At 47.2% G+C, this 18,679-nt stretch overlaps 1 protein-coding gene across 1 annotated transcript in view; it reads left to right on the forward strand.

Annotated features, from left to right (window-relative positions):
• Positions 1 to 17,823, forward strand: part of LOC104306631 (probable acyl-CoA dehydrogenase 6) — a 73,007-nt gene extending 55,184 nt beyond the window's left edge. The window contains exons 5-9 of the mRNA XM_054161087.1: positions 3,694 to 3,861; positions 9,088 to 9,261; positions 13,741 to 13,902; positions 14,965 to 15,115; positions 17,552 to 17,823. Coding sequence (XP_054017062.1) covers positions 3,694 to 3,861; positions 9,088 to 9,261; positions 13,741 to 13,902; positions 14,965 to 15,115; positions 17,552 to 17,642 — 746 coding nt within the window. The 3' untranslated portion in view covers positions 17,643 to 17,823. The remainder of the gene's footprint in view (positions 1 to 3,693; positions 3,862 to 9,087; positions 9,262 to 13,740; positions 13,903 to 14,964; positions 15,116 to 17,551) is intronic.
• The last annotated feature ends 856 nt before the right edge of the window (positions 17,824 to 18,679 follow it).

Genomic DNA, 18,679 nt, shown 5'->3' on the forward strand with positions numbered 1-18,679 from the left:
CAATTTGAGTTTGTTTGGGTCCAACAGGAACCTCTTCTGCTTTTCTCTGGAAAATGCGTTTTTGTTACAAGCAGAATTATGAAGACACCACTGGTAAAGGGAATTCTTTTTGTTTCCAAAGATGTTCTGAGGCTGTGCAGCCTGCCAAAGCCAACAGCCCCTGCTTCCACTCATTTTCAGCTCTGTGCAGCCCTTGCTTTGTCAGCCGGATTGTGAATCTTGTGTAATCTCATGTGAAATATTTAGGTTTGGGGTGTCCTCTGTGTGCCTCCTGAGTTTTCTCATCCTTTCTTCATTTCTGTGGCTGAGACATTTTTGTTTGCTGCCTCAATCTGCTTTGATTTTGGTGGTTTTCAGCTGCAAGTTTTAACTCTGTCTGAGCTGTGGCTGTTCTTATCTAACCTCCAAACTGTAGCTTACTTTGATGATTGATTTCTTTTCCCATAGGCCATCTCCTGGTTTTTGTTTTGGGATTGGTTTGGGTTTTTAAGTGTTCATTCATTTAGTTAGATTTGAAGCTATTCCATGCAAGTTTGGGGTTTCTTTTCCTGTTTTGATCATGTTAATTCCAGATAAATGTTCTTCATTTTTTACTTTAAGGATGCCTATCCTTGATCAGAGTTTTGACCTTAGAAGTTGAAGCCAACATTGCCTTTTGTCAAATCTATTTAGCTGCATGGGTGGGCTCAAGAGCATAGTGGAGAAGAAAGCTCGAGGCTCAAGTGTGTTGTGTTTTGAATGGTGAAGTGAACATCCCTGGCTGCTTGTGTGGCACTGGGTGTCTCATATGTCTTTTGATGATGCTTTATAGCCTTTCCTAGAAGGTGCCCTCAGAGCATACTCTCCAAGCTGTTGAGTTGTAGGCGCTACAAGGCATGCCCAAAATCAGTGACAGAGCATCCAGTGAAGTATCATCTTCCCAGAGCTGTGTGCTGTCAGAGAGAATAAGAACAGTCAAATACTCCTAATTAGTTTCCCAGCCAGATTCCTGAGGCTGAGTCCACTGGACTTTAGTAATTTGTTAAGTAGTTTTTCAAAGCCTGCTGTGTTTTAAACATAAAACTTACTTATTGACTTGATCATCCTTCTTCTAATGGAAAAAAATCGACTCTTCAGCAGTTGATTTTAAGTAGTCATTTGTCAAGTGTTGGAAGCAACCTATCCACTCTCAATCTGGGAGCACTTGAATGTTGCCATTAGTGAAGCATTGTTCTTTATTCTGTGTCTAGATGGTTAGTCCTGTGAGCCATGCCTGCAAGAACTGTTTACATCTGTGATAACACTACAGTGCTCATTGTTCCTCTGCAGTCCTTCCGTGGGACCTCAATCTAATCTCTTCAGTAGCTGTTCCACAACAAAGGGATGTGTGATGTAAATCACTGTGTAGTGATTACACCCTTCTCACACTACTCCAGTGTCATGTTTCTCCATCCAGCTATTGTCTGTCCTTCATATTATTTAGTCTCCATGAGTGTGATTGTCCTGTGTCTGTGTCCATGTCTTACAAGCATCAGTACTGTGGATTCCTTCACTTTGCTGACCTTCATCAGTACACAGATTTCATATCAAGTCCCTTGGACAGATTTGGCATAATCCTTTCATTGACTGCTGCCTTCACCCACATTAGTCCTGTCCTTGCCATTCTGTTTCCCATTATCTGCTTCCAAGTTCCTTTCAGCTATGGCTGTATCCCTTGGTTTATACCTTAGACAATTTCCTCTCATCATTTCCCCTGTTCTTTGATTTTCAGCCATGCTGGCCTCAGTCCTAAGTTATCTTCTAAATGAAGGTTAGCTACTTGGGTTTGCTTTATGTTTAGAGCCTTCAGGAAGGAGATTGAGGTGGATGTGTATGAAGGTGTAAGCAGCTGACTTAAATGTGCCTGTCTGCTTCAGATGGTGTCTGACTCCTGCCCTCAGTAGATAGGCTCTTACGGGCTTCAAAGTCTCCTTGAACTCACAGGTGCTCTGAGGGGTGTGGTAGAGTTCTCATGGTGAGATACCTATTTCCAGCTAGGTATTTGCTGGAGTCTTCCATGGTTGGGGTTTTAGTTCAATTACAGGAGAAGGAAGCCAGCCCTGTGGAAATTCTGCAGGAGTGTAAATACCAACTAAGGATTTTTTTTAGGGGAGACTATACTGCTCTCTACAACTGCCTGAAAGGAGGTTCTAGTGAGGTCAGCTATCAATAGGACAAGAGGAAACATCCTCAAGTTGCACCAGGGCAGGTCCAGAATGGGGAAAAGTGGAGGTTTATGTTTAGATGAGGAAAAACTGCTTTTGTGAAAGAGTGGTGAAGCGTTGAAATGGGTTACCCAGCTGGAGTCAGCATCCCTGGAGGTGTAGACACAGCACTTGGGGAACTGGTTTTAGAGGGCATGATGGTATTGGGTTGACAGTTGGACTTGGTCTTAGAGGCCTTTTCCAATCTTAAGGACTCTATGAGTTGATTCTATGATTTCCTCTGGCTGGCTGTTGCAGCTAGGGCTGGTTGCAGCATGGTGTGAACACTCACAGATTAAAATAAGGTACTTTTTTTTTGCCAGGGAGTATGAATAGGATGTATTTAGAACTCCTTCATGTCCAGACACTCTTCACATTGAGAGATGGCTGTTGGAAATTGTCCTAGCTTTGGATTTAGCAGGCTGTTGTGAGCAGGAACACGCAGGAAGTGGGTTTATCTGTATGCAAACACAGATATGGAGGCTGATGGTTGTTTGAAGTCAGGACTCTGAAGTCAATACTGCTCAGTGACTCATGTTCACAAGAACAGAAGAGCCTAACAGACCACCAAAGGCTGAAATGTTCCAGGCCTGAGTTTATAACAACCACATTTACGTAGGAAGGTTTTCTGACTTCACCCACTGCGATGAAGACTCCACCTAACCTTTGGCACCAGACTTGGTAGAGTTGGATAATGGTGTGGGCTTGATGGTCTTAGTCTTTGCCAGCCAAAATTATTCCATGATTCTATAAACTAGGATGAGAGGAGTGGTTTGGTTTCCCTGGCTTGACTTCCAAGAGTTGTGACCTGGAAGGATTGGAGGGCTTGGGGGCTATGAGTCTCAGAATCACAGAATTATAGGGATTGGAAGGGACCTCTGAAGATCATCTAACCCAACCCCCTTGCAAAGCAGGTTCACCTAGAGCAAGTTGCACAGGATGGCATCCAGGCGGGCTTTGGAATGTCTTCAGAGATTGAGCTTCCACTGTCTCTCTGGGCAGCCTGGTCCAGTGCTCTACCACCCTCAAAGTTCCTCAAATTTAGATGGAACTTCCTATAGTCAAGTTTATGCCATTGCCTCTTGTCTGTCACTGGGGACCAATGATCAAAGCCTGGTCCCATCCTCCTGACACCCACCCTATTCCTATTGATAGGAATTTATGTGACCCTCCCTCAGTTTTTCCTTCTCCAGGCTAAAAAGCCCCAAGTCCCTCATCCTTTCTTCATAAGAGATGTTTTAGTCCCCTGGTCATCTCCATAGCCTTTTGCTGTTCCCTCGCAAGCAGTACAAAGGGAGAACTAAATATCGCTTGGACTTGATGATCTCTGGAGATCCCTTCCAACCCCTGGCATTCTGTGATTCTGTGATCAGTTGTCTTGAAAGCAAGGGATTGACTCTGCCAGTTTTAGAGGAACCAGCTGCTGCCTCCTTCCCAAGACTAACCCTTTGTTTCCTGTGGTTTGAGATAGGCATCAAGACAACAGCTGTGAGGAAAGGCGATGAATACATCATCAATGGCGGCAAGATGTGGATCACCTCCGGCTGCCAAGCGGACTGGATGTGCCTGCTGGCAAACACCAGCGAAGGACCTCCTCATCGAAACAAATCCCTCATATGTCTGCCAATGAATCTGCCTGGTAATCACAGAGCTGTTCCTCTTCACGTCTGATGTCACTGGTGGGGTTGTGTATGGCAAATACATGTTTGACAGAGGGCTCTGCAGTCTTCCGCTGCCATAGCAAGGGGGTTGTGAAATGCATTTGCACACTGCCACAAAAGAGGTGAGTTCAGGAGGAAACAAGTAGGAAGCTGAATATTTTAGAAGGACCTGATGTGATAGGAAAAAGGCTAATGGGTTTGGACCAAAAGAGGGGAGATTTACACTGGATATAAGGAAGACATTTTTTACAGTGAAGGTGATGAGACATTGGAACAGGTTGCCCAGGCAGGTGGTAGATGACCCATCCCTGGAAACCTTCCAGGTCAGGTTGTATGGGGCTCTGAGCAACCTGATCTATGTCCCTGCTCACTGCAAGGGCATTGGAATAGATGACCTTAAAGATCCCTTCCAACCCAAACCATTCTGTGAGTGTCTTGTAAGTGAATTTCAAGCTGGGGTAACTCAAGCGAGTTGCCTCGGGAATTAAGCAAGTTCTGAGTGGGTTGTGAGTTTCTACAACCTTTGCTCATGCAGGATAGGCTTTGAATGGAAACTCACAGAGGATTAAGCTGAGCTGCTCGTGTGAGTTACTGTAGCTTTAGAGAGGGGTCTTGTTAGGTCACACAGCCTCTACACAGACCTTCCTTATCATAGAACATACTGGGTTGGAAGGACTCTCAAAGGTCACCTTGTCAAACCCCCCTGCAGTGAGCAGGGACATCAACTAGATCAGGTTGTTCAGGGTCCCATCAAGCCTTCCTAGCCTGTGAGAAACAAGTTTTTATTAGAAAAATTGCCTGAGTCACCTGAAGCTTATCTGCAGAGAAGTCTTCCTGAAAACAAAATTGCAGGCCTCAAAGTGTTCATGCTTCCATTCTCATATCATAGATTCACAGAATGGTTTAGTTTGGAAGGGACCTTAAAGATCATGCAGTTCTACACCCCTTGCCAAGGGCAAGGACACCTTCCACTAGACCAGGTTGCTCAAGGCCTCATCCAGCTTGGCCTTGAACACCTGCAGGGATGAGGCATCCACAACTGCCCTGGGCAACCTGTTCCAGTGTCTCACCACCCTCACTGTAAAGAGTTGCTTCCTAATATCTGGGCCAAAACAGATACTGGACTCCAAAAAGGTCACTCTGCCAAGTGAGTGGATTGTATCAGAAGTGAGATGTGTCAGGAAAGCAAAGAGCAAAAGCATGAAAAGGCTGCCGCTTGACACAGAAGTGAGCAGGAAGCTCCGGATGGTTTGATACATCCTAAGGATATCTGTCTGCCAAAGATTGTTCTTCTTGGAGGGCAGCAGAGTAAGACTGTACAGGAAGTGTCTGGAAGATGTCACCAAGTGATGCACTATCGAGTGCCTGTAGATGTTTCTGTGTCAAAGCTCAAGGAGGAGTGCAACAAAGAATGAGTGTGTTGTGTCTGACTAAGTGCTGCTGTCACCAGCCTGTATGACAGGGTAAGGAAGGGATCCATGCTGCAGCAGGGATTGTAACTCATTCCTTGCTTGTACTTGGAAGGATGAAGAGAGACCAGGCCAGCACCTTGCATGGAAATCTGAATTGTTCTGTACTTGAGTCATGTGGTTATAAAGATCCAAGTCTGAAAGCCAATTATTAACTTCAACAGCTGGTAGATATGAAGTAGAATTTGCTGCTTCTGCATTTAGGTGTGTACAGGGCCGGTTCTGAGGTGAAGCAAATCATGGTCTAGACGTGACAGACATTGCTGAATACATTTTTCCTAAAGGGATGTTGGATACTGGCAGTGTGGATTCCCAGAAGGCATCTGGACTGGGTGGATACTCCTCTTACTAACACTGTCTTTGAAAAATAGCTGAATTTCTCAGGTGAAGTAGAATCTGACAAGTCACAAAATGTCTGTGTAAAATGGGCAGACAGAGAGCTTGCAGCCCTAAGCTGGTCACTCTGCACACTGGTCTGTCCTTTGAGTCCTCAGGGACCACCAGGGTAGCCTGCAAGGATGTTGTTCTCTTTAGTGTCTGTGGTGGGTTGAAGTTTCCCATCAACATTAACTCAGCACAACTAACTCAGAAGCAAATGAAAGCTGTGTTTACAAGCAAAAACTACACTCTACAATGGAATGCAATGAATATGTACATAATATACAGTATCTACAATATTATACAGTTACAATTAGTAAGCAACACAGAAACCCCTCTGGTCCCCCTCTGGTTCCCCCAGAGTCCAGGGAAGCTGCTCCACTGCCCCTCTCCCCCCACCCCCCCAAATCTCCTCTTCCTTCCCCTTTGTACCCTGCTTGTCACAGCTTGTACTTAAACCAGCTAATTTTTTATCAGTGACCTAGGATAGGGGATTGAATGCACCCTCAATAAGTTTGCAGATAACAGTATGTTGGGAGGAAGTGTTCATCTTGAGAGTAGGAAGGCTTTACAGAGGAACTGGCCAGGCTGGATCAATGGGCCAAAGCCATCTGTGTGAGAATCAACAAGGCCAAGTGATTGTGTCACAATAACCCTATGAAGGTTCCAGGCCTGGGGCAGAGTGGCTGCAATTTGCACAGCAGAGACCATGGGGTGTTGGTTGACAGCTGGTTGAAGGTGAGTCAGGGTGTGCCTGGGTGGCCAAGAAGGCCACCAGCATCCTGGCCTGAATCAGCAGTGGTGTGGCCAGCAGGAGTAGGGAAGTGATTGCCCTGCAGGACTCGGCACCGGTGAGGCCACACCTTGAGTGCTGGCTTCAGTTTTGGGGCCCTCATTCACACTGAGTTGCTAGAGCAGGTCCAGAGTGGGGTAACAAAGCTGGTGAAGGGTCCGGAGAACAGGGCTGGTGAGGAGCAAACAAGACTCATCTAGCAACACAAAGGACTGGCAGCAGTTGTTCTTCTTGCAGCACACTCCTTAGCAAACCTTCCCCTCACAGGAGCTGTAAGCACAGCTTCATGTGGAGGAGGAGCAGTGAAGGCATGAAAGGAGCTGGACTCTGGGACTTACACAGAAACACAGCAGTGATATTCCAACAGGAAAAGATGTTCCAGCAATCATTTGGGTCTGTTTGGGTTCAGATTGTATTTGTCTAGCTCTGATTTTAATGCAGATACAAACCACAAATGCTTTTTTGGCATGACTGGGTGCCAATTGCTGGGTAGCTTTCAATCCAAGAGTCAGAAATTCTTACACAACTGTTCTTACTTCATTCCTGCCTTGAGCACACATCAAAGCAAGTCTTCCTAACTCACAGTCTGTTTGTAGATTGGCTGGTAGAGAAAAAATCTCCAGTGGAAGGTGTGGAAGTCTATGTGGACCTTCTTTGGAGAGCAGGCTTGGCATTTGGAAGTCCTGTCAATATTTCAGCTCTGCAGAGATGGAACTTTCCACAACCTTATTCCATGCAGCCAGGGAGAGTGGTTTTGCAGGCAGAAGTTGGCAGTCACAGCCTTCAAATTCAAAGTGATTTTCACATAGCTGAAGGCCTCCTGTCAGTAGAAGCTGAGATGTCTATATGAACTCAGATGTTGACTGAAAGCCATGAAGGGTAGCAAGGTACACAGTAGAGAGAGGGACCATGACAGTCTGTGTAGGGACCAACTCCTGCTAAGCCACATTACAGAGTAGTAGAGGATTGAAAAAAACATTAGACTCAAGAGGTAGCTATAACCAAAACCTGCTCATCACAAAACCAGTCAGAGTACCAGCATGTGGGTAGTAAAGTGGTGGTTGTCCTGCAGACACACATGTTGGTTTGGAGGAGAGTTTTCCTTTGCATGTTGACTTGGCAGATGCAATAAGAATGCTTGGCACAAACCTTCACTCCTGGTTGTTGGCCTTGGTTTACCTCTGAAACATTCTTGACTTCCACCCTGAATATTCACATTAGCCCCAGAGCAACAAGGAGGTTAAATCCAAAGACAAGGGAAATGCCAGCAAAAAATCAGTGATGTCTGTTAAGATCTCCTGGCAGAGTGGCAAGCCATGCTTGGATCTGAGCAACAGCAGGAAAGAACTTGTGGCTAGGGAAAGCAAACAACAGGATGAGTCCTACCTGATAGGAATAGGGAGCTGAAGTCTGATGTGGCCGAGCCTGGAGGAACTGAGCTGATCTCTAACAGACTATTGCCTGTGGAGTCAGTGCTGTGCTGGGAGGTCTGTGAGGAGGCAAAGCTTCTTCACAAGCAAAACTCAGGTGTCAGAAGGAAGGGGCCAGTCTCTTCTCGCTGGTACTTGTGACAGGACAAGGGACAACAGACATAAACTGGAACCCTGCAAGTTCCACCTTAACATGAGGGGATGCTGGAGCCCTGGAGCAAGCTGCCTAGAGAGGTTTTGGAGTCTCTCTCTCTGGAGGCTTTCAAGACTCATTTGGATGCCTTCCTGTGTGACCTGCCCTAAGTGACCCTGCTTTGGCAGGGGTGTTGGTCCTGATGATCTCCAAAGATCCCTTCCTACCCCTACCATTCTGTGATTGCATGCTCTTTATGAACCCTCCCAGGGCTACTTAGATGAACTAAAACTTATTTTGTAGGGCGTCATAAGAGAGTTATAACACAATTTGGGATTGATATGGAATTGTTGGACGTTTGCAGAAGTTCCACATTTGAGTCTAACCTCTTCTTAATAGGAAAAAGTGCTGTGGGGTGATTGTCAGCTCGCTCTTCTGCGGGTACCAGGAAAAAAAGCAGGATGGTATAGGAAGGGAAAGAAGGAAGAGGAGTTCCAGGAAGATAAATTTTCTAGTTGCAGCTTAAAACAGAGCTCTGCTTCTGTCACTCTTAAATCTTTATCTGCTGTTTCACAGCAATGCAGGCACTTGGCAAATACTCCTCAACTGAATTCCGTCATTTGATTATAGGGTACTAAAATCAACCCTGGGCAAACAAATATTCCATTGCAAGGCATGCTTGAAGTAAGTTTATTGGTACTAGGAACCAAGTGTTGTTATTTGGGGACATAATGAAAAGGGAAGCTTTTACAATTGCAGTTTCTGATTTGCCAGTTAAATAAGGGGGGGGGAAGTCTTAACAATGGTATTTGGGCCATTTTATTGTACATGAATTTTGAGTTTTAAATTCCAGGATCCTGTTATTTGTTTTTCCTGGAGGTAGGTTTCACTGTGGTCTTGGCACATACCTGCACATCTGCAGACTTCACCTGATTAAAACACTCTGCTTGTGCTTAATGCTTCTACCTTTGGTGACCTTTCCAATGTCCGTTTCCTCTCAGGGATTCACATTGCTAAAAAGATAGACAAGCTGGGCATGAGGTCATCAGACACGGCTCAGATCTTTTTTGAAGACGTAAGAGTGCCCAGCAAAAACGTCATTGGTGAGGAAGGGAAGGGCTTCACTTACCAGATGTTGCAGTTCCAAGAAGAGAGGCTGTGGGCAGTAGCCTCTGGTAAGTCATCATTTGTGCTTCTGGGGCCGGGTGGGGACACAGGGGTCACCCCTCTCATGACTAACAGCACTTTCCTTTGGCTGCAGACTGCGGTGATCTCCTACCATCTGCTTCTGAAATCTCTCCTAGCCTGGGTGCAGACAAGCTTTGTGTAGGAAAAACTGAAACAGAAAATACTTCATGAGGCAGCTTGGAGGCTGTTTTGCTTTCTTTTTATTGTTGTTTTTCTGCTGATAAGAAAAAATGGCATCATGTTATGTCTGCTAGAAACACAGTACAAAGGCTGTCAGATAGTGGCATGGAACAGAGGGCTGATGACTTTTACTGTATTACAGTAAGCTGTGATGCTTATCCTGCATTGAGGAAAATTAATGCGGTGGCTGACTCCTACAGGATGTAAGAGCTTGGTGGATCTGTCTTGTTTCTGTACACTTTGGACACAAGTGGTATAGCAGCAAATTCCTTTCCCTGAAGTGATGCTGTCATAGAGTTCCTGTTACCCTGAACTCAGGCTATACTCAGAGCCACGTATTTGAGACGTATGGAATCTGGGTTTTCCATGATGTCCCAGCTCATTGTGAGGGAGTTGGACTAGATGACCTTTGAAGGCCCCTTCCAACTGTGGTTCCAAGTAATAACCAGATCCAAGTCTAGCTTGGCCATTTTCAGCCTCTCAACCTTCCCCCCACCAGCCCCTCAGTGTTTGCTGATTCAGTATTATGTGGCTCACTGCAAGAAGTCTGAGCTCCTAACTCTCTGAGTGGTGTAAATAATGTGACCCTACTGGAGCTGTTGTGCATACCAGGTCTGTTACTGCGTCTGGCTGGGAAGCTGGGAACTCTAAGAAGTTAATTTCTGGTTCAGTGACCAAATGAAAAATCTCCCACTGTTGTGGGTTGGTCCCAGACCAACTATTTGAGAGTTCAACAGCTTTAAAAAAATCATCACTTTGGGCCAAAAAAATCTTAGTTCAGCTTGAGTTAAATAGTAACTGTGGGAGTCGTTTTAGCAAAGAGGCAGTTAAACTTGCAAGGGATGCTGCTGCAGACTCAGGCAAGGAGGAGACGTGGTCCTGCTGCTGGTCCTGCTTTAATGCTGGTGTACACAGAGGAAGGACATGCATTGTGCATTTTTATGCTCAGTTTGAAGTCTGGAGTTAAACAAAACAATGAGAATCTCTGGGTTGCAGAGCTGCTTCCCAGGCTGCTTAGTCATGCCCCAGGCAAAAGTGACACCCACTGACAGCATCAAGAGCCAAAGCCTGGCAGGAGAGGTCACTCCTCTGAAAATCACTGGCAGCTTGGTACTGTCCAACCTTGCACAACTACCCAGCAGACACCCTGCCCTGCCAGGAAGTAGGACACCAGGTTTCAATTCTTTCTTTGTCCCAGAACAACACAGCAGGAGCAGGAAAACCCTCACCCTGGACCAGCAGCCTGGGAAAGGGCACCCTTGCTCCCCAAGCATGGCCATCAGGGAGGAAGAGCCTTGGAGCTCACCAAGGGAGATGGAGCTGGCTCCTGAAACACAGTACCCAGTGTGTTACACAGAACCACAGAATATATCTGGTTGGAAGATACCTTCAAGATCCTTGAGGTCCCTTCTAACCTGGTATTCTGTGAATCATCCAGTCCAACCTTTGACCCAGCACTGAAGGCTCGACACTAAACCATGTCCCTAAGCACCAGGCCCACTGGGCCCCCTTGTCTTGCTTTCATCCAGTCTCTGGTATAAAATGCTCTAGTCTGCCCTAGTGAGGCCTCATCTGGAATTTGGTGGCCCATTCTGGGCTCCCCAGTTCAAGAGGAGCAGGAAACTACTGGAGACAGTCCAGTGGTTGTCTACAAGGGTGATTAAGGGAACTGAAGATCTCCCTTATAAGGAAAGGCTGAGACACCTGGAGGTGTTTAGCCTGGAGAAGAAAAGGCTAAGACGGTATCTGGTCAATGTTTACAAATTCCTTAAGGGTGGGTGTCAAGAAGATGGGGCCAGGCTTCTTTCAGTGGTGCCCAGTGACAGGAAAAGAGGTAATATGGGCAGGAAGTTCTATCAAAACACGAGGAGGAACTTTAATTTTAGGGTGGCAGAGCACTGGAACAGGATGCCCAGAGAGGTGATGTGAACTCCATCTCTAGAGCCAGTCCAAACCTGCCTGGCTGTGTTCCTCTGCAACCTACTCTAGGTGACCCTGCCTTGCTTAGGGGGTTGGACTCAATGATCTCCAGAGGCCCTTTCCAACCCCCCACCATTCTGTGAAAGCACTGGCAGCAGGGACAGGACCACTGATTTGGGCCAAGTTGTAAACTTCCACCCTTCTCTCTTTATTAGTTGTCTCATTTGTGGCCAGATTTCAGAAGGTGTGGGGAATTTCCTCCCTTCATCATCTTGTTTGGGATTTCAAATTTCCAGTCAAACAAATTTAAACTATAAATGGAAAACTAATTTCCTGGAATTGCAAAATTTGCTCACAGGTGTGGCCTCCTGAGAGCCACATCAGCAAAGGCTTTGGTGAAAGGCACTGTGCTGCTTGCTTCACTCAGAGGAGCAGAGCTGCCATGTATCTTGAGTTGTGACACTGTCCCTTGGTGGACCTGATGGCAGGAAAAGAAGGTTGCTATGGCAGGAAATAGGGGGTTATTTATTTCTTAACTTTGAGGCAAAAAAGGGAGTTCCTTGTGTGAGAGGGAGCAGAATGGTGCTTGTGCAGTGACTTCTCTCTGCTCCAGTAGTCTCATCTTTCTGAGCACCACTGAGTCATGGCCAGTAAGCAGGATGACAGATCCTTCCACATGGGCAATGCACATCCCCAAGAGCCAGGTTGCTCAGCCTGGAGCTTACTCTCCATCTCACTAGAGACTGAGCAGCCACAGCCTCACAAAAAGCTCCTTAGTTGGATGTTGAGAGCTGTGGGAAGGCAGTGTTTGCAGTGAGCAGAAGTTTCAAGTGGGAGCACATAAGCTGATGGAGGAATGAGGAAAAGATTGTTCTGCTTCTGGCAACCTCAAGTGCTTTCACAACCCCTCAGCTGTGGGGTTGACCATGTGCTCCTCAGGCTGCCCTAGGGTGACCTTTCCTGCATGTGCTGTCAGCTGAAACCTGTGGGGCCAAGCTTCTCTGAGGATGTGGAGAACATTATGAGGAAAAAGAAACCAAACCACCACAAATAGGGGGAAAATGAGTTTCACTTTTCACACTGATGTTTCTCTGTGCTTGCATGGGTAGCAGAGGACTGTGTGCTGTTGTCCAAGGCTGGTGGTAGTTGTGGTCTTCATTATGTGTTTTGTTGCTGCTTGATGCACAGTTGAGCTTTGCCATGTTAAAGCTGTGCTCATAACTGTAAATACCTGCATCACAGGAAAGTTTGGGTTGGAAGGGACCTTTGAAGATCATGTCCAAGCTCTTTGCCATGGGCAGAGGCAGCTTTCATTAGATCAGGTTGTTCAAAGCCCCATCCAGCTTGATGAATCATGGAATCACTGAATGGTTTGGGTCGGAAGGGACCTTAAAGATCATCAGTTCCACACCCCTTGCCATGGGCAGGGACACCTTCCACTAGCCCAGCTTGCTCAGGGTCCCAGCCAGCCTGGCCTCGAACACCTCCAGGGAGGGGGCATCCACAACCTCCCTGGGCAACCTGTTCCAGTGTCTCACCACCCTCACTGGAAAGAATTTCTTCCTAATCTCCAGTCTCAATCTCCCCTCTTCCAGATTCAATCCATTCCCCCTTGTCCTATCACTACATGCCCTTGTAAAAAGTCTCTCCCCACGTCCTTGAACAAGTTCCTCCCTAACCTGTCCTTGAAAACTTCCAATGATGGGCCACCCACAAGTTCAGGGATGGGTTGGAACTAGATGATCTTTAAGGTCCCTTCCAACCCAAACCATTCCATGATTTTGTTGCTCTTACCTCCCTTCTGCTCTCCCACTGCTGGCCCATGCCCATGCTTAGTTTCCCCCTCAGCAGCCCAGACTGGGCTGTGTGCTTCCCATGTGTCCTTTTAGGGACAAGAGGTTCCTAAACACTTTGTGCTCTTTCTTTAGCATCTCTCAAGCTGGAGACCATGGACATACAACGAGAAAGCTGTCAGTGTTTTACGTGGCATGGTGGTGTGTTATGGGGCAAGGATGTTCCTCAGCAGAGATGTCCCTGAAAGGAGGAGTTTGTTTTCTTGCCCAGACAGGCAGCATCGGGGTGGCCACAGGGTGTTCATGCTCAGTAGAAAAGGAGGACTTTTGTTTATACTTATTTCTACTGAGGGAATGGGAAAAGGGATGTGAGGGGACAGCATGTGCAGGCAGTGCTCTCTGGCAGTGCCACAGCAGGGGGAAGTTGGTGGGATGCAGTCTGCAGCGCAGGGATGAAGTGTGAAGGGAGGTGATGCTGTTTGCACCGTGTGGTAAAACCACAACGTGGTTTTCAGCGAGGAGAAGAACGACCTAATGACTGAAATGATGTCTTCTGTGCTTTGCTTCTTCCAGCGCTGGTACCCCTGGAAACCATCATCCAAGAGACCATCGAGTACGGGCGGCAGCGGCAGGCGTTCGGCCAGCCGGTGCTGCACAACCAGGCCATGCACTTCCGCCTGGCCGAGCTGGCCACCGAGGTGGAGCTGCTGCGCTCCCTCCTCCACCGCACCGTGGGTGAGCTCCCACAGCTGCCTGCCCGCGGGGGCTGCCTCCCCACAAGCAGGCAATTGTCCCAGCTGCAAAAGGCCTCCAAGATCATCAAGTCCAGCCATTGACCCAACACCCCAATGCCCACTAAACCCTGTCCCAAGGTCCCATGGCCACATGGAACACCTCCAGGGACTCCCCCCCCCTCCCTGGGCAGCCTGTGCCAATGCCTGACCACTCTTGCAGTAATTTTTCCTAATTTCCAACCTAAACTTCCCCTGGTGCAACTTGAGGCCATTTCCTCTTCTCTTATCTCTTGATAGTAAAGCAAAGAGACCAACCTCCACCTGGCTCCAACCTCCCTTCAGGGAATTGCAGATACAGGGCTCCTCAGCTGCTCCTCACCAGCCCTGTTCTCCAGACCCTTCCCCAGCTTCCTTGTCCCTCCCGGGAGCTGCTCCAGCACCTCAGTGACCTCCTTGTAGTGAGGGCCCCAAAGCTGAATCCAGGACTCAAGGTGTGGCCTCACTAGTGCTCAGTCCAGGGGAACAAACACTTTCCTGGTCCTCCTGGTCACACTATTGCTGATTCAGACCAGGATGCTGGTAAGTCTTGGCCACCTGGGCACACACTGGCTCATCTTCAGCCAGCTGTCACCCACTACCCCCAGGTCTTTCTCTGCTGAGCAGTTTCCAGCCACTCTGGCCCAAGCCTGGAGCCTTCATGGGGTTGTTGTGACCCAAGTGCAGGACCTGGCACTTGTTCTTGTTGAATCTCATGCAGTTAGTCTCAGCCCATGAATCCAGCCTGCCCAGGTTACTCTGCATTCTTACTACCCCCCAGCAGATCACCACTCCCACCTAATTTTGTCATCTGCAATCCTACTGAGAGAAAACTAGATCCCCTTGTCCAATTGATAAAGAGATTAACGAGAAATGGGCCCAAAACAAATGCCAAGAAGGTTGCCTCAAAAGTTCATGCAAAGAACATGGTCAGGCTAGAACATGGGGAGATGATTGGCAGAGGCAGGCTGTGGTCAGTGACACTGTGTGTGTGTAACTCTACTTGTTGATGTCGTTCCTTTTCCAGATCTCTACCTGGAAGGCAATGATGTGACAAAATTTGCTTCCATGGGTAAGCTGAAGGCAGGCCGCCTGTGCCGTGAAGTGACCGACAGCTGTCTCCAGTTCTGGGGAGGGATGGGCTTCACCAACGAGGTTCTGGTGAGCAGGTATTACAGGTAAGCAAGTGAGAAGTGGAAACAGGAAAGAGCTGTGCTGAACTGTGGCCTCTTAGGTATCCTAGTAACAGATCACCTGCTTGAAAAGCTCCTGGCTGGTGTGAGGAGTGTTGCTCCACTGAAGGGCATGTCTGTGGTGCACAGCATAGAAGAAAGGACAGCAGGGTTCTGCTGATGTGTTGCAGTGTCAGGACAGAGGCTAACTGTTCCTTTGGCGTATCTTGGCTTTGCATTCCAACTCTGGAGTTTGAACTACCCCCAGGTTAGCCTCAATGGCAGGTGAAAGAAGTATTTCCCTTGCTGGTCCTCTGGTACCTGCCAGACAACAGGACAGGGAGGAAAGGAGACCAGGATACCAGCAAGCAGGCAGCTTTCTTTTTGGTCTTTGTTTGCTCACAGCCTTGATTACAAGATCAGAACTAAACCAAACCAGAAGTTTTCTTCCAAACCCAATGAAAATCAGATTTATCTTTTTCCCCACAGAGGGAACAGGCTGCCCAGAGAAGCTGTGGAGGCTTCAAGCCTGGAAGTGCTGAAAGGCAGGTTGGATGGGACCTGAAGCAAGAGGGGCTAGTGGGAGGTGGGCTGGAACTAGAAAATCATGAAGGTCCCTTCCAACCCAAACCATTGTGATCTAGGTACCAGTACTGGGCTGATTTTCTGTACATAAATGACTCATTTTCAGTTGCTTGGATTGTGAGAAGGGGAACAGGTTTGAAAAAGTTTTGAGCCTGAATCTGAGAGTTTAGTGGATAAATCCAAGCCAATATAAAAAAAGCAGCCAGAGTGGACTTCCCAGGCTTTACCCTAGCAGCAGCTAAGTTGTGCGTGGTTTTTCTCTCCCCTGTCTGAAATGCCTCAAAGACAACATAACTTAGGAAAAGGGTCCTTCTTGGTGCTGCCTACCTAGAGATTCTTGATGGCCTGGGTTGCATGTGGTGGGTGGGAAGGGCTCCTCAGCTTCCCTCTGAAGTGGCTCTTAAGCTCAGCATTGAAGAAATTCTTTATAGGGGGTTGTATTAATCATTAAATGGATTGCTTTGCAGCATTGACATTTCTTACTGTGGTTAATTAGAATGTCTTGTCATCCACCACGGCTGCTTCAGGGACATGGGGTTTCCTGACTCAAACTCTTTGTAGGGTGTTTTATGGGGACCTAAACACAACTGCCAGGATTTATTTTTCCTTCCCCCCAAGAAAATGGCATTCAACAAGCAGACAGGGGGGTGGTCTCTCAAGACACCTTTGTGGAACCAGATGGTACACTGCAGGCTGGTTCCTCACTGTCCTGGGTCAGGGTGAAGCCATCACAGGTCAGTGCTCACCTCAGCAGAGCTGCAGGATGTGCTGCTGTGTCATGGGGGGGGGCAGCAAGAAGGTGAGGGAGAAATCAGAAAGCAAAGTGCTGCTAAGGCAGATCAAAAGCATTCCAGGGCAGCCTACCTAGGGCAGTCAAATTCTAATATTTATAGCTATTAAAATATCGACATGCTGTGTGAATAATGCAGCACTACAACTCTCAAACCATCACCTTAGAATAAAGAGCTGATACACAACCTGCCTTTTAGTATCTTCCCCAGCTGCCTCACAGAATTCCTGCAGGATGAAGTCCCATGGTTTTCGGTTCTCATGCTGAAAACAAGCTAGTTGAAATCATTTGAGAGGGGGAGAGATCACCATTGAGGTGCCTGCCTGTGGCAGGCAAGCGTGGGGTTTTTATCAGCATCTCAAAGGAATGCTGAGAATTAATCTCTCGGCACAGTGCTGTGATGGTGCAAAATGAAGAGACTTTCTGCAGCTCCAAAAAGCAGGCAGCACAGCAGCACAAAGTAACCTGCCATTGTTCCTGCTCTGCTGCCCTCAACAAGACCCAGATTAAGGTGGGGAACCTTCAGGTTATGGAAATAAGCAGAGGTGCTTCAGCAGAAATGTTTCAGTGCTTTGGGGTTTTCGTGAGTCTGCCTCTTTGTCCTGCTGAGACCTCACCTGCAGTGCTGCATCCAGCTCTGGAGCCCTCAACCCAGGAAGGAAATGGAGGAAGGCTGGGGTTGTTCAGCCTGCAAAAGAGAAGGCTCTGTAGAGACCTAATAGCAGCCTGCCAGTGCCTGAAGGGGGCTACAAGAAGGCTGCAGAGGGACTGCTTGCAAAGGCCTGCAGGGACAGGATGAGAGACAATGGCTTGAAATGAGAGCTGAGCAGATTTAGATTGGATGTAAGGAACAAGTTCTGCACCATGAGGGTGCTGGAACACTGCAACAGGTTGAGGCCCCATCCCTGGAGATACTCAAGGTCAGGCTGGCCAAGGCTCTGAGCAAGCTGCTGTAGTGGAGGATGTCCCTGCTGACTGCAGGGGTTTGAACTGGATGAGTTTTGGAGGTCCCTTCTAATCCAAACCATTCTATGACTCTATGTTTAACTCTACTCTTATTTCTACAGAGACATGAGACTGCTCTCCATAGGAGGTGGTGCAGATGAAATCATGCTTTCCATCATCTGCAAACACATGGAAATACTTCCCAGCAAGTGACTCTTCTCCACTCTGCCCTGGAGATTAAGCAAGCAAAGCACGGCTGAGCTGCACAGTGAAGGTAACGGCCACTACATCTTTTCAAGGGTAAATAAGTAGATATCTCAGTCATTTTTGCCATCAAAACCATAACCATTCTGTGTCTTCTCTGAAAACATTTCCTGCAAGGTGGGTTTTTTCCATTTTTTCAGCAACTCTTGCTTTGGAGAATCCAGTGAGCCAAACGAAGCACCCAGGAAAAAAGAAGTCAGGCTAGAGCTACAAGAAAATCAAGGCAGATTTCATGGGAGCTCTGCTTTCAAGATCAGTAATTAAGGCAGAGTATTCCCTGCTGTATTCAGCTCCTGGAAAAGTGATTTTGCTCTTAATTAGAAATATCTTCTCCATTTTTCACTTTTAGCTAGGAATTATCAAAATCATCTCTGGCCTCTTTGCTAGGTCCACATCGACTCACAGCACAGCCACGGATGTGTGGGGGTGGGAGGTGATTTTTGATTGTAGAATGATTCTGTAAGCAACAGTTGATAGTAGCTGAAGCTTTTGGAGGCTGAACTTCAGCAGCACCTCACCATGTCTTCTGTGTAATTATTAAAGAAGAATACAAAACAATATGGAAAATGTGTAATTATTTAAACTCTTCCTTAGCCAGGAAAGCCAAAAACCATCAGTGGAATTCTCCTTATCACTGAAGTGGTGATGAAGCCTTCCCAGGTACTCTCCATGACGCTGCAAGGTTAACAGTTTGATAGTTAAAAGATGACATTGCCTTCCACCTGTAAACAATCTGCCTGGTTCCTAGGTAGAGGCTAAGTTGCACTGAAGTGAGACATGCACACAAGTACTGTGCAAAAATGATGGACAGAAGATTTGCAAATGCAGAACAATCATAACTGCTATTAACTGCAACTGTGGAACAGCACAGTTAATGCTACCACGATTTCCCTGTTGTATCTCCACTTAAACTCACACCGTAGAGTCCTCAAATCATACTTTTCTACCAAAAAATGACCAGGAAAGTGCAGGAGTTCTGGAAAATT

This window comes from Dryobates pubescens, chromosome 4 (genome assembly GCF_014839835.1).
Source record: "Dryobates pubescens isolate bDryPub1 chromosome 4, bDryPub1.pri, whole genome shotgun sequence".
NCBI classification, from domain to species: domain Eukaryota; kingdom Metazoa; phylum Chordata; class Aves; order Piciformes; family Picidae; genus Dryobates; species Dryobates pubescens.